General features: G+C 30.7%; 1 protein-coding gene across 5 annotated transcripts; it reads left to right on the top strand.

Moving 5' to 3' along the window:
• The first annotated feature begins 172 nt into the window (after positions 1–172).
• Positions 173–23,192, top strand: LOC148622015 (CST complex subunit CTC1-like). Of its 5 annotated transcripts, none has more exons than XM_088571474.1 (20): positions 173–287; positions 6,328–6,428; positions 7,065–7,130; positions 8,466–8,526; positions 8,858–8,944; positions 9,502–9,594; positions 10,144–10,307; positions 10,713–10,806; positions 11,063–11,143; positions 11,668–11,795; positions 12,597–12,714; positions 13,785–13,940; positions 14,645–15,481; positions 15,937–16,001; positions 16,819–16,925; positions 17,665–17,920; positions 19,359–19,601; positions 19,948–20,089; positions 21,310–21,478; positions 21,912–23,192. In XM_088571474.1, exons 2-20 carry the CDS (start codon positions 6,358–6,360, stop codon positions 22,046–22,048), a joined length of 3,075 nt encoding a protein of 1,024 aa, XP_088427600.1. In that variant the 5' UTR covers positions 173–287; positions 6,328–6,357; the 3' UTR covers positions 22,049–23,192. The 5 variants fall into 5 exon arrangements, with proteins under 5 accessions (XP_088427600.1, XP_088427603.1, XP_088427605.1 ...); XM_088571475.1 differs by having other exon boundaries at positions 177–227; XM_088571476.1 differs by lacking the exon at positions 173–287 and adding an exon at positions 4,700–5,454.
• Positions 23,193–23,218: the final 26 nt, after the last annotated feature.

Below are 23,218 nucleotides of genomic sequence, written 5' to 3'. Positions count from 1 at the left end.
AAGAGAGTCCCGAAAATCTACTTTGTATTTTACGACACAATGAAAGTTAATTTATCGATCCAAAAAGATTCTGGTACCAGTAATTTGTTGGTTTTTTGTTACATTTTTGTGATTTAGAAATAAACAAAATAAAAGCAGTCATATACTTACTCTGTAAATTAACGACATTGAAATTTGCGGGAAATTCTAAAATAGTAAACAAAAATCGAATTCTATGAATTCATCTGGTATGGGATTGTTGATAGGACTTTAAGCGATACGTATTCGTTACATATCAACATAGACCAGTAATTTAATTATAGTTCTGTGATTTCAATTAACCACGTTGACTTACATCTTATTCGATTTCAATTCTATTCTATAATAGACTATATGCAGTTGCATAGCCATAACTAAGCATCACTCTACCACAAAGTCTAAAATGTGTAACTCGTACCAACTTTTCCCTGTCCCAAATACTATTTTGACAATTTCTTCATTATTATTCGTTATTTCCAGCAGAAAGTTGGTATACATTTGCAAAATGACATGATAGTAAGGCTAGAAATGATGATTTGTAAAATGTTTGTCGAAAAAAATTGATTTTATTTGAATTTCTGTATTCAAAAGGTCTAAAATGTGTAACCCAAAATTCCTGTACCCAAAAAAGTCAGGTATTTTTGTTATCTTTGCTAATTTAATGCATATTTGAAATAAGAACATTATAATGTTATCAAAATTTTCATTGACGATAAATTAAAATCACATCAGACTCTGTTTATGAAACTTTGTTTATCATCCTGGATAAGATAATATCCATGGTTTGCTGCTACTTGGATTGACGCTAGGTACGGTGCGGAAATCAAACTCAATCACTTCTTTTTTAAAACAATATCAAATCTTCCAAAACTTTATTTTAAGTCTTAAGATGAGGTTTTAACCTCTTAGCAATTGTAGAAAAACGTAAAAATTGGACAGAATAGTTAGAAATAATCAAAAAATAGTTGGATGCTGTAACTTCCGGTTACACATTTTAGACCTTTTGACTTCAGAAAACTGATCAAACAAGAAATATCAGAAAAATATACAGCATTTTCTTGATGAGAAATGAATTGAAACAGACTTTTTCACATCTCATGCAATTTTTAGTTGTTAACATACTGTAAGAATGAATTATTTGGATATAAGGAAAAGTTGGTACGTGTACGGGTTACACATTTTAGACCATACCCACTAATCTGTGTCCATTTTTTGCATATGCCCATACAATCACGGTTCATTGACTTCAATATTATCACTTTGTCACAGTTCCATATGTGTAAACCTAAGGAATCGTTTTGGTGGTGCCAAATGGTTGAATTGATATTAATATCCATAAAATTAGTAACACTGTCACACAGGCAACAGGTAAACAATATCTTTGTGATTACAGTTTATTCTTACATAATTTAAGCTTAAATTGTAAGTTTGGAACACTATACTGACCAATAAAAACCAACTCTAACATCTCAATTATTTGCAATAAACCTAAAATTGGGATTGAAATACCAGAATCATTTACTATGAAGGTCATGTGATTGGTCACAGGTGGCGTTGTATTCGATTGTGGGCATTGTCGTCAATATGTCTAATAACTGCAATGCCATAAATTGAAGTGACCCAATACACACAGATTAAGTCGATTACAATATGTGGTGCAAGGTAGACGGTTGTTTCATGTTCGATGGCTCTGGTAAAAGTCTTTTTATCATCCCTGACCCAAGGGATGAGTTTTCACTGTGTGAGCAATGGTTAGTAAACACATAAATTTCCCTGTCATAATTTAAAACTTTTCTGGTACTACTGTATCATCGTAAGTTTTGAAGTTCGTAAGGTTTAAAAAAAATTAAATCCACAAAATATTTTTTTTTTATTTGTTTATATCATAGTCAGGATTTTACATATCCCTGTACATTACCGCCTGACAAGGGTATTCAGGGTAAGGTAGAGGAAAAATAATATAAACAAAAAGAACAAAGATTACAATATACACTGACTATTAGTTTTATAACAATCTATATAAATTTAACCAAAGTAAGTATAACAAAAAAAACGTATCACACATACACACATTCAATTCACATATCATTTTTGAAATCTCAATAGTTTGATAGTATTGTTTGCCATTTACATTTTTATATGATCTATGAAAGAATAATAAAATATTACATGTTCAATTGGTATATGGTAAAAAATTACTGAAAAATGATATTGAGAGGGGCCCAAAATCTCTCATGATTCATAAGTTTACCATTTTTAATTGCTATCTGATATTAGAAGGATTTATGTTGCCCAATTTTGCACTGAACTCCAATAATGTTTGGTAAAATTTCATTTAATTTACATTTATAAATATACTTTTTTTGCAATGAAAAACAATAAAGTTAGCAAAAGTGATTCCTTGATATAACCAAGGAGATTGTTATATTTATTAAGAGTACAATTCACAAAAAATAACTTAATCTTATTATGAGAGCATTTCCAGAACTGATGAGTCACTCTACAACTATAAAATAAATGTTCTACTGTTTCCTCATCAGTTTTACAGAAGGTGCATAATTTGGATTCCTTAAGTTTTATTTTATACAAAAAACAATTTGTCGGAATAATTCTATGTAAAAATTTATACTGAAAGTTGTATAGGTAGGAATCTTTACATGTTTTTTTTTCACAATAACAAAATATTCAGACCAATTAACTATTTCAATATCTAAACATTTTCCTCATCTCAAAATTTTTGTAAAGGTAAATTTACAATCTCATTGATTAATTATTGTACACAAATTTGGGTTTGTGACATTCCATTTATTTCTCTACAAATATGTCTGTAGTGAATACAATACTATTAAGTTATATTGACCGTTTTTTATTGTGTTTTTGATGTCTTTAGGAATATTTGCAAGTAGACTATAATATTGTAAAAGTTGGCATATCTAGATTTTGTTGCATTTGGGCAAAAGTGTGAAATTCCCTTGACTGCATGTCAAAGACATCATATAAGCGATGAACACCCTTTGATTTCCAAGCAGCATAAAATAACATCTGATACTAGACAAAAGTTTAATATATCCAAGGACAGTAAATCTTCCACATTATTATCAGTGTAAGGCTTTACTCTTTGTAAACAGTCAAAAACATCCCTCCAAAAATCTTTTTTATTTATGGAACAATGTCTTTTAAGATGAATCAATTGCTCTCCTCCATAGGGTTTCAACAATTTTAAAAGAATTTTCTGCCAACTACTCTCCATATTTGAAAGAAATTGCTTTATCTAGCCAAGTTTCAAATATAAGGTGAATGACTCCAGATGAATCATTCATAGTCCTCCCTGGTTTTTATCACCAATAAGAGTGCTATGTTTTATTTTATCTGGTTTATCATTCCAAATGAAGCTACAGAACATCAAGTTTATTTCTTTTACCCTTTTTTCACTAAGGTTGGGTAAAACAGTTAACAGATGTACTAATTTAGGAAGTGCAAGGGACTTTACAACAGTAATCTTGCCCAATAGTGTCAGTTTTCGATGCTGTCAACTTTTTAATATACCTGCTAATTCCTTTATTTTCTTTGCATAGTTCAGTTCTGTCATACTCTCCATATCTAGTGAAAAATCAATTCCCAAAAATTAGAAATTTGAAAGAGACCAATTCAGTTTTTATCTGGGCAAAGTTTTAAATTTGAATACCTCATGATTCCCACCCAAACAGCACAAGTTTTGGATGTGTTCATCCTTAAACCAGACACATCACTAAAATGATCAAAACAGTCAAGTGATTCCTTCAAAGAAGTTTCACTTCCATCTAGCATAAGAAAAATATCATCAGCATATTGACTGGTTAAAAATTCTGTGTTTTCTTCTAACACCCCCTTTATATTGGGATTTTCATTCTCCATTACCGTTTTGATTGAATTTCAATGCTATCAACAAAGGTACCATTTTTTCATGTTTTGCGAAAATGGGTTGGTTAAAATGTGAATAGAATAAAGTCTACTATGTGGAAAATTTATACAAAATATTTGATATGCTTCTGATATAATTCTTTAGTGTAATAATGAATTCAGACTGCCGGAATTCTTAAAATGTAACGGTATGGTTGATATGGAAATCTTTTGTTTTTTTTTTTTTATATTTGATTCGTCTTTGACAAACTTTTGCAATTCTTTCTTTGATAATAAAATTATTTAGAATATTTTCAATACAAAATTCATAATTCTTTCACGCACTTTGGTCGTATTCCGGGTGTCATACGTAATTATTACCCCCTTTTCCTTTGTGTAGTTTTTACCAGTCACTTGTGTCATACAGCAGTGTAAATTATTACCCCCTCCTTTCCTATTTCCTCCTGTGTTTATTGCCCCAATTTCCTTTGTATAGTCAGGAGTCCTACTTCACAGGTATACCATTAGAATATTACCTACAAATGTATATTACCAGTGTCACCTTTTTTTCATATTTTAAGGTTCAAAGCTAACTTTTTTATTGTAATAAATTATTCAATAATTTATTATTACATGTATTATTTTATTTATTTTGTTGACTATAGATATAGATCTAACTATAACTTTTATACTTTATCATGTTCACATTCTTTTTCCTGTTTTATGGTTCAAATATGATTTTTTATTGTAATGATTTTTAAATTATTCAATACATGTGTAATTGTTTTTTTTCTTTTATTAAACATGTATTTTATTTTTTTTAAACTATAGTCTTAAATCTAAAATTACTTTTTTATAAAGCACTTAAGAAAAAGGAATTTTTAGATTTTAAGGGCATTATAAACCCTAAGTTAAAATTTTCGTAAATGGGTCAATTTATAATTTTGAAAATAATTTGGTTCATGTGCAATTAAAAAATGATAAAAATGAAACTAAAAGTCGTGAAAATTTGTCTTGATTTATGCTAATTGCCCTAATTATTTTGTCTTAAGACGTATATAGTATTGGCGGGTTTTTTACAGGAGTTATCTTCCCCAGCCTCAGTGCTTGTGATGTCATAAACATAAAATGGTGGACAAAACAGACTCTATACGATAGAAAAAAGCCAATATCTCTGTTATGCCTTTTCTTTGCAATGTAATACTTGGCACAGTTACTTTTTTCGACTATCTGAATCGATTTAACCCTACTTGTAAAAATCATGAACTTACACTTTAAGCTTGAAGTACTAAAAAATGTCTATCTACGGAAAGACAAAACTTTTCAGAAACAGGTTTACATGTATGTTTAAAAATCTGGATGGATAATAGAATGATGTCTCAGTTGTATGTTATTTTGTATTGATATGTCTTCCATTTCCACAGAAAATTGTTTATTGAAATGTTTAGTCTAATGCATCATACTGTGCACTTTTTAAACATTACTGTTCTGTGTAATTAAACAACACAAATATGATAGAAAAAAAGAAAAGAAAAGAAAAGAAAAGAACAGAGAAAGGTGAGAGTGTTCAGTGTCAGATTGGAATTAAATTTTGAAAATCGGTAATTTTGTAATGGAATAAATTTTCAATTGGTCTTCTCTAACTTTGTTAATCTTCAGCACGATTTTGGTACTGTGAATGGTTCTTCAGCAGGATTGTGATGCTGTGAATGGTTCATGACACTTTTATACAATGTAATTCAATCTATGGAGATTTTAAGAATTGATATGGGGGAGGGATCATAAAATATTCTGAATTATACAATATGATAATACATGTATTTTTTTTTACTAAACAAAAGACTAGATCCCATATTTGGCCCCCCTGCATGACTGAATTAGAAATTTGATGTAAATGGAGAAGTTTTTTCTGGTTGTTTAGATTGTTAAATGATTTAGCACATTCAACTACATGTACATTTATAAGTATACTTCCAGTGATTGGAAATATTTTGACCCAAATTTGGCAAATCTACGAATTTTCTATCAAATGTGTTGAAATTGGGCACTTTTTTAACATTTTTGCAATTATTGAGTGCCTCTGCCAACTTGACCCAAAATTGTTGTCAGTGATTTCTAATTGCCATTTTGATACAAGTCAAAATCAGTTAAGATATCCCTGGGTCACATTGGTGGAGTGCTTTGGAAATAACAAAATCAGCATTGAAATTTTCCATTTTTATTTATTTAGTTGTTTTTGGCAGATTTAATGCTTTCATAGAATTGAAAATTGATGAAATCATGAAAATTTTGAAGCATATTTAACAAATTTAATCATAACAGAGCATATCATATTTTTGTATTTACTTCAAACTTATTTTTTTCGTAAAGCAGGGGGCCAAATATGGCTCTTTTTGTATATTGTCCTTTCACATGATATTTTTTTTTCAGAAGCTGCCTAAGCACCATCAACTTTAGAGGATGCATGAGGATAATACAAAAATAATCAAGCTACTTACAACATTATCAGGAAAGGCTGTGCTTGAAAACAAGTGAATATTGTTTACTTATTTTTACAGAAAATTCTGTCTTGTGAAAATAAATGTTGGTGAGCTAAAAATCATCTATGCTAGTAGATGTCAAACAAAACATATTAATTTTTGTGTATGTTCATTTCGCATAAAGTATCTTTATTTCAGTGTAGGGGTATCTACATGGTAAATTTAATGTGGGAGGTCAGATAAAAACTTTATTACATGTAATATAAATCATAGAGAGAATAATTTACAGTTACTTCTAATGATACACAATGTATTGCTAAGTTCACTATCAGTATGATGAACTTCATTCTATTCATTAAATTATTTATTTTATAAATTTTCTTTTTGCACATGTTACTTTAAATTTTAGGGAAAATATGTTAAAGTAAATGGGAAAAAATGTATACATATATTTAGAAAGGAATCTAATTAAAATTAGACATTTCAGTTTTTCTATTCAGTAACTGCCTACATGAAGTGACTGAAAAGAACAAATGATAGGTCTAATTTTAATTAGATTTATTTAGAAAGTGAATTCAAGGCTGTCATTTATTGTTTGATTAAAGAAAAAAAGATCAAGCTATTGATATTGATGAACAGTACAATTTTTTTTTAATCCCCCCTTTAATTCTAAAAAAAAAATTTCAGGGACAAGCTAAAAGTTGATAAAGTTCATGTTTTAGGAAAGGTTTATGTAGTTACAGAAGTGTTTAGGTAAGAATTCTTTACTTATTTAGATACCATAAATTAAATGGTGTTGTTTATTGTCAGATTCTGCATGTGACAATTCAATCATATGTAGCCCTTTCCATACTTATTGAACTGAACAAGTAAATGTTCAATACAATTCTAAAGTTCAAGTACAGATAAGATGAAAGAAATCTAAACATTAAGACTAAGAATGCCAAATATGTTTTCTCCTCCCACCTGGAGTGTTGAAGCAGAAATAATGAACATTTATGGATTGTTAATAAGATACTCAAAAGTAATGTGGATAGTAAAATTGGGGTTTTGCATTTACATTGGTGAAATTTTCCTGAACTAATATTATACCCTCATTTTGTCTATCTGTCCAGATTTTTCACTATGTGATACAGAAAATATTACATAACAAAAATCTCAGCTCCCAGTGGATGGATTGATTTTAAATTTGGTTTGTGACTTCAAATAGAGAGGGCATATGTTGTAATCCGTTTTGTTTGCTCTCTCGTATCAACTTCCTGTATAAATGGGGGTATACATAGATACCTTAACTTCATGTTGTTTTGCACAAGCTTGTGAGGGAAAGATATTTAACCATCAATCTGAAGTTGTGCATTATTCAACTTGCTTCTTGATTAATTTTTGACTCAGTCATTTAACTCTAAAATTACTGTTAATCAACATTAATCTCATCTATATTATATTCATAACCATTTTGGTGTTTCAACAATAAAAAACCTGCATTATGAATTGATTGTCATATGATTCCCCATTTTGTATATATACAATTTCAGAAGGCATCTACCCTTTTCGGAAAATGATTATAGGTTCTGGCAAATACAAGGATACATTCTAAGACTTTCTGTTGAAATAAATAAGCGAATGTTTGTTACTGTGTAATGATAAGATTTGTTATATATTTGGTCCTTTACATGTTGAATAATCACTAGACTCATGACCATTATTATAGTAAAAGAAACATCATTTTATGTATTAATTTTTGCTGAAGTTAACCAGAATATTTGGTTCAATTTGTTTTCAGCATGTGAATTTTCCTTTCATTTGCAAGTTTTGAGTTTGGAAACTCCTCTTGGACATTATTTCTAATCCACTTAGACTGAGGTTTAATTTTATTGGTGTATTGACCACTGGTTACAAAATTAAAAGGAAAAGTTAATGGACTATATCATTATAACTGCATGGATATCTGCAAAATAAATTCCTTTCCTAATCAATGCCAATGGTGCAGTATACATGCTATATGCTCCCTTCTTTAGCCAATTCACATTCTTGTTTAAATGACTAGTATCTGTAACTACTTGAATCATGTATTTTTGTATTTTTCAGTGTAAAGCATGATGATGTGTTTTGTATCATTTTAGAACAGGGTGTAAAACTGTTAATAAAGGTAATTCAATTCTTTTGATTTTCAATTATGAAAAGGAAATGAGTTAATGAGTTGACTTCCTTGAAACAACAATACCTGAAGATATTGAAGTTCAGAGAACAAAACCGATTTCTTAGAAAATGTGTAAATCTTTGGAATGATATATATCATTGTAACTACTGCCTATCTTAGTGATGTATTATTACGCCACATAGCTCTGCCAAGCACCTGTTTAATATGTTATCAGGTAATAATATCAAATTTTTTTTTTTTTTTTTGTGTTGTCTGTAACAATAAAGTTAACTCATGATTTCTGTATTAATTTTATACAGAACCTGTATGTATTTTGCAGAAAAAAATATTTCTGGGATGGCAGGAATTGTTAACTCCTGGGAAAGAATATGTATTTACCGAATTGAAACCAACAACTCTTGAGAAGGTTTGTCTATTACCTGATATGACTCCACTGTAGGTTCAAACTAAATAATTGTTTGGGTTTCAAGAAAACTTTCATAAATCATAAGAAGTTTCGTTTAATTTCCAACATGAAATGAAGATCCTTACTCTAACAAATCTTGACAACTGTGGGAGGACAAACCAAGGCTTGAAATACTTGCCTGTTATGAGAAGGTGTTTTACCATCATTTATTACAACATACATGTTAATATCAATCGATGAAGTCATTTCATTTTGAATTAAAAATACACATTGAAACCTGCCAAAGCTGAACTCCATTTTGACTTTAAAATCGGTTCAGGCTGGACAGGTCTAGTTTACCATGATTGGCAACACATTTAAACTGATATCAGGGGCTATAAAATGTGTCTGATTTAGACAGTTTTTTAGATTTTTTATGGTTTGGTTTAAGACATAAGTTTAACCAGAGGTATAGATATTTGCATGATTAATTTTGAGCTTTTTCCACATTGCATATGCCTGAAGTCTATGTGTTAAAACTGAATAAATACTTTTATTGTCTCATGGATTATTTACAGGGTGCCGGACATCCTATCAAGTTGTTTGTACCAACCAAAAGTAGCAAGACTTATCTTCCAACCGAAGAAAATGAGCTGATCATTGGTTTTGAGGTATTGCTTTTTATTTATTTACTTATCATTGATGCACTGTCAATGAATATGTACTTTGATTCACTTTCTGAAGTTGTTTTTTTTTAAGAAATACACAATTTGTTCATCTTAGATTTGCTGATTTTCAAGATATATTTATACCCTAGATGTAAGTGTTTTGGTGTGGGATGGTAGTCATAATGGCTATTTGTATATCAGTGCATTATACTCCCATTCATTGCGAATACATTGTCTGTCCATCTTTTACACTTATCTGCTTCTATTAGAAGAACTGCTTAAAAATTTGGTATATTGCTTTTATAGCATGATGACCTTGACAGAAATTGTTTAGTGGGGTTATAGCATGATGACCCTGTTTAGTGGGATGTTCTAGTCACTTTTACTTTCCTTTGGCAAGCTGGCCAGTAGAGATTTCATACACTACTGTATACGCTGTACTTGTATTAAGATGAAAAAATAAAGAAAAAATAGTATTCTTTCAATCTATTATTTCTTCAATGACACTGATATAGAATATCTACTATAGAATTTCACATTTATTGTTTTTAGGATTGGTTAAGTGAATGTGGAATACCTAAACTAGTTCGTACTGAACTTAGAGATGTACCTGATACAAGTTCCCCATACGATGACAAACATATCACTTACCAGGGAGTTATCACCTGTGACTATTATCATGATCTTGGTGTTTATGAACTGGACAATAAAATCAGGTAGGATAATTATGCAGTAAACATGTAATAATGTAACTTAGAAAAACAACAGCAATTCCATTAAGTAAATTTAGGTGTATAAGTAAAGTATGAGAGATGTAGCATTTCTTTAATAGAAACATTATCAATTTAACTCATTGTGTTCATCTGCATAGTATAGGGTACTCATTGTTTTTTTTTATTTATTTTAGATGTTTTGTTTAGTTCATAATTAATCATTGTATTAGCTTTACAAGAGCCATATGCTTTTATATGCTTTTTTCCCTTTCAAACTTATGAGACTTTTATAGACATGCAAAAATTAGGGACTTATGGATGTTTATTATTAACATTAAAAGCTTCTTCATAATACACTGGGACTGGAATGTTTTCCATTAAACAGCAATAAAATGACTTGTATTGTAGACTGTATACAACATTTGTACCTGTCAAATACAGTAGACTAGAAATTGGAACCAGAATTAAAATACATAATGCACATATGCAGAAATTGGAGGAGGTTTGGTTTATTTATTTTTTTGCTGGTAACTTATGTTTAAAGTTTAGAGAATATATATTATTAAATCTCTAACCTATTTACGAGGGTCATATTACTTTTCTTGTTTCTGTCAGTGTGCTTGTCAGAGTGTTTGTGCACTTTTCATAGTGCTCAAGAATCTTTTGTTACAAGTGAATGTTTTGAACTTGCAATATTGCCAGTACTTTCTTATGCAATTTCATTTCTAATGATGACAACTTTTTGTATACTTTCGTAGGATCCTAGAATAAGATTTGTTTGCTGTATGTGTAGTTGTATCAAGGTGATAGAATCTTTAAAGAGTAGGACAAAAGAAAAGGTAATGTGTACTGAGAATTTTCTATTATATCGCAGTACCCGACATTTAGAACATTTTATTAGTTGAAATGACAATGATATAAAATCTATTATACAATCTAAAATTTATTGACAGTGAAAAAACCTCTATATGTTATTTCAGCTTTAATAGAAGTGCTGAAGCTTTCATCTTAAGTTTTTTTTTAATGAAGTGAATCCTTGACAAGGATCTTGAGGTTTTAATTATAATGCTGTTAATTCCTTGAATGCCAACATTTGATTTGCCAATGAAGCTAGCACATATGGAATACATGCAAGATTTGGTGTATCTGAACCAGCTGATCAAAATTCTGACTGTAAAATGACCTAAAATATGAAAGGAAATCACAGAATTTGGATTTTGTAATATTGAAAGCCTAATTATACCCTTTACTGGCATTAATTGGTGCCTTCTCATTATATGTTGCTTGTTCCTTAAATGCCAGCAAAATAGATATGGCATTTGAAGACATAGTCCATCAATGTATTTTTGAATCAATTTTTCAGGTGTATGGAATACCAAAATGTCTACAGTCAGTTTTATGGAGACAACAGTTTAGTTTACACAATATGGTCTTAATAGTAGACATGATGATACAGATAAAAAGGAAATTTAAGACATTGAAAGGAAAAATGTAATTATTTTTGTGAAGTCCTCAATACATAGAATTACTGATGAAAGTTTACTGTCAATCAGATATGAGGAAGAGTTAAAGCTTTATATTGTGAACACAGATGCATTCTTAAGTCTCAACTGATAACTTTTATATGAACAGATTGACTTTGACAATTTTATTATTACTTGATTGAAATGACTTACTTCATTAATCAGTACATAATTGGTTTTATGGAACTTCTTTTATTAAAGACAAATCCAGATTTATTGATATAAATGCAATACTGTGAAAGTTCTATTTTTCGTGGGGTACCAATTTTTGTAGTTTTCGTGGAAAGCCAAACCACAAAATTTGGTTCCCAATGAAAAGGAGATTTCCTTTGATGTGAATACTCAAAACATCAAATCCATGAATTCAAGAATCCATGAATCCATGAACTTGTTTTTCTTCCCTTATCCACGAAAATTGGTATTCATGAATTAAAGTACTTCCACAGTAATATATCACACAGAGAATACTGGAGAATAAATTAGAGACAAACAAAAAATCACATGCTGTAAATTCAGATTAGTTATTGTGATTTCATAAGTTTAGTAGAAAATGTAATGTTAATTTTGTCAGTTTGAAAAAAAATCTTGCATCAGTGATGTTAACATTTCTTGCAATGTGAGTTTTATCAGTATTTATTGCACATTTAATTCTGTTTCATTTTTTTGCAATAATAAATACATCCCAATAATCAACAGTTACATGTATATTAGTATGCAAAAATGTGAAACACAAAATTAGAAGGTTACTGGTACATTATTTCTTTTATAGGTTAGAAAATGTTGTGTCCATTATCTTAACGTTCTCCACAAAAGACACTATACAGGTTCCCAGAAATTATCTACAGGAAGTACTCTTGTCAGATGGAAGTTGTTTTCTAAAAGACACTGTAAGTGCAGTAGGATTACATTAAGCACCAATTTTAACCTTGCTATCACCTGGAATTCATTAATGTTGATGGAACAATTGAACTAGTATTTGATGTGCACTTATGCTCTTTGAATGATTTTAGTTTAAGGAGTTAGACCTAGGGTAAGTAACATAACTCTTGAAATAAGTGATATGTTTGTATCATATTCAATTTCAGCGAAGCCTATCAAGCTTTCATTTGAAACAGAATGAAATCAATCCAAGTTACTTTGATGCTTACATGAGATTGATGTAAAATGTGAATACAAATGTTCCAATGATTTGTCAGAGTTGTGTCCCTTACCTTAGGTCTACCGTCTTAATACCGTGAAACCTGTTAAAACTCGACCCATTTTGGACTGCTAAATTTGCACAGTTTTGACATATGTTTGGTTTACTTCGGTTTACATTTACATTGATATAATTGGACTTACAAAGATTTAGGTTGGTTTTTCTGATTACTCAGGTTTTGGTGTAGACAGATTAAACTGTTCATAGAAAAAAGCAGTGCACTGACCTTATTCCATACATTGATGAGGCTTAGAATCACAGGAATATGTGAGGCTGTGCGAAGTGTTTTTACTGTTTTCAGCCAAATTCATATATTGATAATTTCGTCTATTCAGTGCAATGTTAATGTTTTTATAATACAACTGAAATTTTAAAGGAGAATAATTTTAAGACAGACCAACATTCTTTTTCAAAATTAATTGAATTCAAAAGATTACATATGGGTCCATTGGTGATGAAGTAGGCCATATTGGTAGAAGTTAAAAACAAAATTCTACTTAAAGAGCTAATTTAATGGCACAGAAGCTTGACTAGATTTATATTGAAAGTTCAAATTGCCCAACAAGAGGCTGATAGATTCTCCTGAAATAGACATATTTATATAGTATGTTTGTGAATGATACAGTTGACAAACATAGTTGATTTTTGAATAGATAGATCAATTAATGTGATTAAAAATTTCATAACATAATACTAGTTAGTATAATACATGTGATTTGTCATATGTACCTATATATTGTGCATTTATTTCCTTTTTAGAATATTTCTGAATTATTTCTCCCTGCTGTTAATGAAATAAATATTATGGAAGCTAATGCAAAACTGAATAGCATAGCGAAGGGAAAGCATGATGGGAACAGAGACTGGAACTCAGATCTGTACTGGAACTTTGTTGTAGAGGAATGTTCTGAACAGGTAGGTATATGCTATGCGTGGTATGCTAAATTTTTGTTGTACCATGTACCAAAGTTTGCTTTTGGAGAAAAAGTCAATCGTAAAAACCAGAAAAGCATTGATTTTATCCATAAAAGATTAAGTTTTAACATATAGCATGATAGTATAAAACCCTTAGTACATTAATCCTGTGAACAAAGAAAAGTTGACAAGCATATCTGTTCAAGAAACCAGTAATTATCATTGGAATCCATTCTTTATTTCTTTGTCTTGTTGTAGTACATAACAGAAAACCTGTAATCTCACAGAAAATGTACTGTATTCGAAAAGTCATCATTGGTATTGATTTTATAAATGAATTTTTAGTGTACAAGTGCATGTACTAGCTTTGCCTTTGTACATCTATAGCATTCACGATTGGAGCATTGCTATATTGATAGAAACATCTATTCAGTTACATGGTTTAATATCAACTAATCTAAGACTTTATAACAGGTGTACATAACAGTGGTCAGACAGACTTAAGACATATAGCCATTAATGTCATTACGCTTTGCAATGGTTTTGCAGAGAGTACTAAATCCAGTAATTAACTTTATCTTGAACGTTTGAACTTTTGTTAAACACTACAGCATCCATTTGAAAAGGGTAAACTTAATTCATGCCAAAACTATTTCTTAATTTATAAAGTACATTTTTTACTAGAAGCATAAAGTTCTTTTCAGCTTGTCTTTGGAGAACTACACATCAGTTATAAGTCTGGGCAGTTTCATCTTAGGGATGGTACTGGATCTATTGACTGTGTTGCTATGGAAACTGAAAAACATGATGAACCTAATCATAAATGTGATGTTAGATGTTGCCAATGTTACCAAGTACATAAGTCAAAATTCACATGTCCCTTCCTTCATTCTTATCATGATGGTTGTTTAGTTGCTATAACAAAATATCATATTGTTATTGAACGATTTCTAATAGGTGGATTCTCTGACATGACAAGCATTGGGGACATAGAGAAATATAAATCATGTGATGTGTTGAAAAAATACATTGTCATTGATATGACTGATGTTATTTTCATTTATAAAGACAGTCAGCAATGTGAAGGGTTACTCCACTCTTTAAAATCAAATCAGAGAAAAACTGACGACAAATTTAAAGATCTTGATAGTGAGTTAATGGTATTTATAAATCATAAAGAATCTCTTATTTTATCTAACAATTCAAAAGAAATGATGGGATTTTCTTTTATCTGTCATGTTTGTAAGCATTGTCATTTACCAGAAGCAGAAGACACTACCAGTCTTAAAGAAACCGGACAGAAAAGCATTGTAAATCATAAATGTAAAAGCTGTCAGCTTGTATTGTTTTGTGGCAAACATGTTCAGCATTACCAAACAATTCAGAATAGAACATTATATAGATTTAACAAACTTAAACTTATGGAAATGGGCAAGGGCAAGTTTCCATGGCAACTTAAACAATCGGCCAAGAAAGCTGGCGACTTTATGTGCCATGTGTTACCTGATGATGCAACTTTGTACAGATATTTTCATAATCAGGTATGTCAGGCATTTAAGTGTTGAAACCTATGTTGGTAGTGTTAAAAATCAATACACTGCTGGTTAGCTGTTACGTATGAGAAACGTTTTTTTGCTAGAATTTTCATTTATTGTAATTATTTGTGCAAAATTGATGTAAACTTCCAAAAATGTATACAATGGACATCACGTAACCAAAGCTATATATGTTGAGTGTTAACTTGTTTGTATTTTTTGTTTAAAAAAAAAACACTGAATGTTTTGCTGTTATTTGTATACCAGTAATGTTGTTTTGGGGCCAGCTGCAGCATGCCCTGTGGTGTCAGGGTTTTCTTGTCATTCATTGAAGATCCATGGTTGACCTTGAGCTGACATTTTTCATCCCAGTGGGATTGTTGTCTCTTTGACATATCCACCATATCCATTCTCATTATATTTTTATTGAATTTTTGTTTATACATTCTGTACGTTTTCAGGCCAGTATTAAACAGGAAGATTCTAATACTTTCCTTGACAAAGTAGAAGATATTCTATGTGAAAAGTAAGATGTACAAGATTTGAATTTTAATAAAATAAAAATACCGTATGATATTGACACTAATAAAACTTACGTTTCATCATGAAGATGTCAACTGAAGAAATGTCAACCACTTTATGTGCACTGGAATATAATCAAATGATTTAATTTCAGAAGTAACACACTTTCTGATTTAATTTTTTTTTAATTGTCCTATAGACCAAAATGATGATCCACTTGGTAAATTTTGATAGTGATAATAAATTGTAAGGAATAACTTATTTTTTTGTCTGTTTGAAATATACTCAATGCAGGTATTGCACATTTAAATATACTGGTAACTTGCTTTGCAGTTTATTTAGTATGTGTCTCATGATTTAGGTTGTTTCTTCACAGTCCAACAATTATAACAGTCATTCCTTAAACATTCGACTATTGTACAAATCTGTCTTCCAAGTTCTTTTTCAATTTTAATGCTCTAAATTTTTTATCACTGGAATTTCAGATGATATTACTATTAAAAATGCACATAATAATATGGATGGAGTGTCAGCAGCGTCCTATATATGTAGATTGTGAGACCATAACTATGAATGGCTAAAAAATATTCTGACGGAAGTGGAGAAATTAGTCGACACTGAAGCAGACGATTTTGCAAGTGCCGAGGCGTTATGTCTAAAATACATCATGGAGCTCTGTCCATGATAGGCATAGCCTAAAATCATATTAGTACTGTGTAAAGTTTTGTTATTTATGAACTGAATAAAAGCAAGGGGTTTAACTTGAAATTTTACTTCCATTTGATATAATTGACCATGCATGTATTATTTTGTATACTTAGGTTTGATAAAGATTATGTAAGTGTTATGGGTAGAATTGTAAGGAGAGTTCATCAGCCACCAGATGAAAGAGGGATATTGAGACAAAGGTTTAACTACAACTCCGAAGGTATCCTTGGTATTTGTATTTCTGTTATATACCTACCCTTACCCTACCAGTGCACCTGGTCCATGCTCCCAGCTTTTAGTGGAGTATGAGTTGCTCATTTGCTTTTGTTACTTTGTATGTATGATTTTAGTTACTTTATGTTCATTGTTGTGTATGTATGTTTTCCATGTCTGGTCTTTGTCCCTGCATTACATTCTTTTGATTACCTCTATAACCTTGGTTCCCTTGGTTACTCTTACATAACTTGGTTAATCATGGAACTATACTTGTGGGTATAATACATTGTACAATCAATTTGAGTTTGACAATAAAGAATTAATACTTTAACTTTATATCCAAGTACATGTATGTTATGGCTTCCTTATTGCAAACCAGATGTTCAGGCCTGGGTTCCATAAAAAAAAATCTCAAGTTGAGAATTTCCTCAAATCCTGAGTTTTTCCTCCAATCTTCCATTTCAAGTGATCTGATTGGTGATATAAGGGTTAATTATTTTGTATTATATATTGTATGTGAACTTGTCTTAAGTTTCAGTCTTTTTAGTTTCTGTAACTTTTCCCTGAATTGTGTTCAATGGTACAAACTAAGTTTTTTTTTGTCTTCTTTTCTTGTGATCAAATTCAGTGAGCGTTTGTTCTTGTCCTGAAATGAATGAAATATCTTCCAATCAATCAATGAATCAAGTGCAGTGTATTCTGTAAACTAGCTATTCTGTATATCCCATTATAATGTATTTCAGGTTATATAGTAGATACGCTAGGTCATTGGCAGATCCAGTTACAACTGAAATGTCAACTGTCTGGTAAAGAAATATCAGTTTACCTTAAACTTGAGAATTTAGTATACCCCTTGGCAATGTTACCAGGTGCAGTAATTTGTATTGAGCGACTGGAGAGAAAAGTATCAAGGAAAGGGATAGTCTATTGTAACTACAGCACTGTGTCAAGCTTGAGAATTGTCCATCATAGTTGGTCAACTTACCATGCTCCATTCAGGTATAGTTCATTAACATATAAAATTCTGAAATGAGGATATAAGTAAGATATGTAAAGTAATATGAAATAACAAAATATTTGATTGATTTTGGGCTATTTTAATTAATCTTACTGTGTGAATGATTATAAATAATCTAATTTTTTTATGAAATTGAAAAAAAAATCCAGAAAAATTTTGTATCAGGATTTTGTATGTGGGAAGAAGAGGTCAGAGTAGTTTTGGTTTGAATTGCTCATAAGAAAAAGAAATATCAGTAATTAGTGGTCCAGTTTCCATTAAAAAAAACTGAATTTTTGGCATTATATTGATTTGACTGATATGTTGAATTAAGGCTATTCCAGATAAAAATGTCTCAGGGGAAGGGGTAGAATGCAGTTGTTTCATTTCCTATAATGTGTTGGTAAGGGTAATTTGAAGTTTTCTTACATGACACATGTATTGCATCTTAATTTTAATGTGTTGGTGGTACCCCAACACATATATATCATCTGATAGAGATTCATTGTATATTGCCTGGCAAAAAAGTGATAAAATGAGATATTGTAAGATATGCAATCACCTTATATTTTAAATCTTTTTTTAAAAGTTTTGTGCATGCGCATTGTCATTTTCAATTAAGAAAATGTATATCATCCATACTCAAGTGAATCAAATGTTGCATGGAATGAATCCCTGAGTTATGATGCTTTAATGTTGCTTGGAATGAACCTCTGAGTTATGATGCTTTAAATTATTGATTGTTCATGGTCATGTTACATTTCACACTCATTGGAGTTATCATGATCAAAAGTTAATTAGACATTTTTTTTTTCATTTTAAACAGGATAAAAATGCAGTGTTTGAACTACAGTTGACATTTCTAATTTTTCCAATCAACAAGGAGGGTTGAGCTTTAAAACACATTAGTTTTATATGTTAAGATTATAGTACAAAAACAAACTCTTTGTTACCTAAAACTTGTTTCATATTACTTTATCATTTAGTTTTTTACAAATTGTCCATCTTTCAGTTCTGAAAACAGTTCACAGGCAAGACCAAGGGTTTTTTTCAGCCTTTATTGCCATATTTTTGTTCATATATTTATGAACCTATTTCTTTACTTGGAAGACTAGATATCTGATTCAAATTGTTTTTGCATGCATTTTACTCATTTAAACTCACTTTATTCCATGCATAAATTAAAAAATATAAATTATAGATTTAACAGTACAGTCCTGTTTGGTTGTGCTGAGATATTGTCTCAATGTTTGAATTCCTATTATAAGAGGTTACTCTCCTGATCCATTAAGCTAGCATGTTCAATTTTGAGAAATTCTACATTTTACTGATCCCAAATTCATAGAATTTTAACATGAAGCACATACATGTAATTTTAGAAGCTGAACTGTTACGTTAGTTTCCTTTAACTTTTAATGACTGGATCAATTCTTTTTACAGAAACTCTAATGAACAGTTACCAGACCAGGCTGAGTTGCTGCCTTCTACTGAGTTACCAAAATGCTATCTGTGTGATGTATGGTTACACAGTTCTGTTAATCAGTTCTTCTGTTTTGGATCAATTCAGAAAGTCACCAAAATTTCCCTGAAATGTGTTTGTCAGACTTGTGGCACAGAAGTTATTGGGTGTTGCACTAATACTCAGTGTGGCTCCCATGTTGATAGATTTGTTGCTAGACTTAGGTAGCTATGTTAAGCGTGTACAAGATTGATTGTAATGCTGAATTCTATTTTGACTTTAAAGTTGCTAGTAAAGTTTCACTATGTATGCTTCAATTGTGTGATTATAATGGATTCAACCATTTCAAACTAAAAATATTAGAGTTATAATTTAACAAATAAACTTGCTGTAACTGTAGATGGCAAAACAATTAATAATACTGAAAGTATGTGCAAATTATCAAATTTAAAAAATGGTTCTATGGGAAAGGGAGTTTTCAGAATTGTTTCCATTTGAGAACTTATTTATTTATATCAACATATGGTCTAATTTCAGGCAACTTTCAAAATTGTAAAAATTGTATTTTAGTGTGATTATAGACGATGGTACAAGTGTTGCTATGGTAACCTGTGCTGATGAGATGGTTCGGCAGATACTGATATTATCAGATGACCAATGGGAGGCTTTGATCCAGACTATCAGAGGTCATGGGGAAGTTTTTCTCCAGCAGGTACTTATGAGTTACAGTGAAATAATTCTGTTATTTGCAAGTACATGTATTAGATCTTTTCTGTAATCTTGAGCGTTGTTTTGATTAATCATTATCTGGGTTTTTACTGACAAAATAAAACCAATCTAAATCAACAAATATAAATTGAAAGTAAAGTAGTATTTTATACTTGTCTTTTCATTTTCCACCTTGTCTGAGTACATGCTAGTTTTGATATTTACCATGTAGCCAAACATGGTAGGCAGATAAGTGGGAAAAGTAGTACCCATGAATTGGATTTTTAATAAGCGAACAAAGCTTGCTCTTAAATGTGTAGAAATTCGTCTAAAAATTAATCATACTGACATCCATTGAAGCTTCAGAAATAGGAAAAAATGCAGGCTAGACAAAACATTTAAAAGACATCTTTGTTATTTTTCAAAAAAGATATTTTTTGTTGAAAGGATCTTGATGAAACCCTGCAATCTATGCCAAACCTGGAAATGTTCTTCCAACAATTTTATGAATTTGCTGTCTGTTGAAAAAATCCATAACAAACTTGACAAAATGATATATGGCAGGAAGTCTTAATTTGTTGAAAAGGAACCTGATACCTTTGCTTCAGACTTCCCTTGCTTTGAAATGCCTATCATTCTTTGAAACTGCAAAATTGATACCTGTGTATATGCGCACTCTACAGAATCCACTAAAATCAGCAACCATGAAAATTAATCTATTTACAGTACTATTGATTTAAACTGACTATTTTGGCTGAAGTGTTCTATATTGGCTTAGGTGTTCTATATTGGCTGAAGTGTTCTGTATTGGTTGAGGTGTTCTGTATTTGCTGAAGTGTTCTGTGATAAATTTTGTAATTAACTTAATCTAGAACCTGTCAGGGTTCGAATTGTCCAGGATCAATGGTAATAAGTTTTTGAAAGCAAGATTGTTGTAGCATTAGCTGAAATCACCCTGGTTAAGTGCTGTTCTGGACAAGAATTGCCCATATAAGTTTTTGAAATCCAAGATTTGTTGTATCTCCCTGATTAGGTGCTGTTGTGGACCAGAATGGCTCATATAAGTTTTTGTTTTAAAAGACTGTTGTAGCTATAATCACCCAGAGCTGTTCTGGACAAGAACTGCCCATGGTAATTCTGGTATAGATCTTCATATTTTACTCAAATGAAGAGGAAAAAAGACATATTTTTTATAGATTTTTAAAATTGAATTTATGTTTCCAGACTTTCCCAGAAAGTGGTTCTACATTAGAGAAATTTGTATACATTTTATGTGATAACTCTGAGATTAAACAACCTTTGAAGTGGTCCCTGCAATGTAAACAAATGACCTGTGATGGAAAAGAGGTGTGGAAACATCCATGTGATTTACTGAAGGACATGTCACCGGAAGGTATACAATTATATATATAGTACATATAATGATGATTTTCAGGGGTCTTCTCTTGATTAAATGACAGTCATTTGATTTAACTACTTGGGTAGCTGACTTGACAATTGGGAAGGAGATTTAAACTTTTTTAAACAATACCTATTGAATTGTCTGATAGAAGATTTAATCAATTGTTCATTCATCTAGCTAAGAAAGTTCATCGGGTTATTGTCTGGATCGGCTCATATCCTTGAACACCATTGAATGTGCTGTCAATGTTATACTGGATGACTTTTCTTGTACAGAGAACCAATTGTTACAGAAAATGTGGTGCTTTTAAAATTGTTTCTTTGATTTTCAAAGGTATTGTTTGATTTCATTTCATTAAAAACAGTATGGAAATGTGATACTATCTGTCTGAAATTTTTCCTAATTTGTATATTTTTTTTTTCAGATTTTCCAGTTAAAACAGTGGAAACAGGAATTTCAACTATTAGAACAAAATCTCTACCAATGTTGCAGATGAGATGTTTAGCAGTTACAAATATAAATTACAGAGAACAATGTATGCATCAATTAAAACAAAATTGAATTTATTGTTATCAATGCAACCACCTAAACATCAAGATTGCCATTCTGACATTTCAATATAGCTTTGCAGAAACATTTAAACTATGCATTTATGGCCATAGTAGGGCAGATTACAGACCAGTGTAAAATTCTTGATAATGAACTTATACCACAATTGGAGTTTCTTTAAGACATAAAGAAATGAAATGTTTCTTGCATGCATTTTTTACTTACAAGTGATGACATAACATATTGATTGTAATTTTTGCTAAGTATGTTATAGTTGTATTGTGTACATCTTTACCTTTCTGACATCTGTCAGTACACAAGACACAGTTTTCCTGACTTCTATTATCAATTGCAGATATTGAAACCTTTAATGTGTCCATACTAAATCACTGTTCAAGTAAGTTTGCTTAGATAATTCAATTTATCAATAGTCACTACTAATTACAGTCAAACTTTTGTATTGGAGGCATTTACATATATAGTTTACTTCATGCACCTTTTTGTTGGATTTATTACATAATTAAAGTAAAGGCAAATTAGAATTTTAACTTAATTAATGCATAGAATTTGTATTTCAATCCACCAGAATATGACTTTGTCAATAGACAATCACAGATTATTGAGAACTTCATTTTAGCATTAGTGACATGATTTCAACGCCTTTTTCTTAGCATGCATTTTTTCACTTTTCCACGTCATACTTTATGGATCTTTCACTTCAGTAGTTGCAGTCTTGTTGCAAAAAAGTCTTTTTAAGTTGCTAATATTGTTAGGGACTTCTTGCACTCGTAATTTCAGTGCTTGATATTCACATATGATTTGCATAAATATGTAGTTATACACCACATAATGCTGCAGATCCTTGCAGTGTTTACCACCATAACGTCATAGTTCTATACAAGATAAAAATGTACCTCCTAAGTATCATACACGTGTTTTTTATGTGTGTTTCTTGCTTAGTGGCTCAATTCAATTTGATCAATCTTTTGTACAGAATAGGGACAAAGACCAGACATGGAAAACAGACATTCACAACAAAGAACATAAAGTAACTAAAATCATACATACAAAGTAACAAAAGTAAATGAGCAACTCGGACTCCACTAAAAACTGAGAGCATGGACCAGTTGCACCGGTAGGGTAAGCGTCCTCTGCTTTTCCAGAAACACCCGCCGAGTTGCT

The sequence above is a fragment of the Perna viridis genome, chromosome 3 (genome assembly GCF_037379345.1).
Source record: "Perna viridis isolate PV_CMFRI_1.1 ecotype Kerala chromosome 3, ASM3737934v1, whole genome shotgun sequence".
Classification (NCBI taxonomy): Eukaryota; Metazoa; Mollusca; class Bivalvia; order Mytilida; family Mytilidae; genus Perna; species Perna viridis.
Note: the sequence above shows the minus strand (reverse complement) of the source record. Positions and strands in the feature narration are given on the sequence as shown.

Excerpts from the sequence above, each read along its gene's own strand:
- LOC148622015 (XM_088571474.1), top strand. The coding sequence starts at position 6,358 with ATGCATGAGGATAATACAAAAATAATCAAGCTACTTACAACATTATCA. Across the intron at positions 19,602-19,947 it reads AGATTTGTTGCTAGACTTAG|TGTGATTATAGACGATGGTA; the intron begins GTAGCTATGTTA and ends ATTGTATTTTAG. Across the intron at positions 20,090-21,309 it reads GGGAAGTTTTTCTCCAGCAG|ACTTTCCCAGAAAGTGGTTC; the intron begins GTACTTATGAGT and ends TTATGTTTCCAG.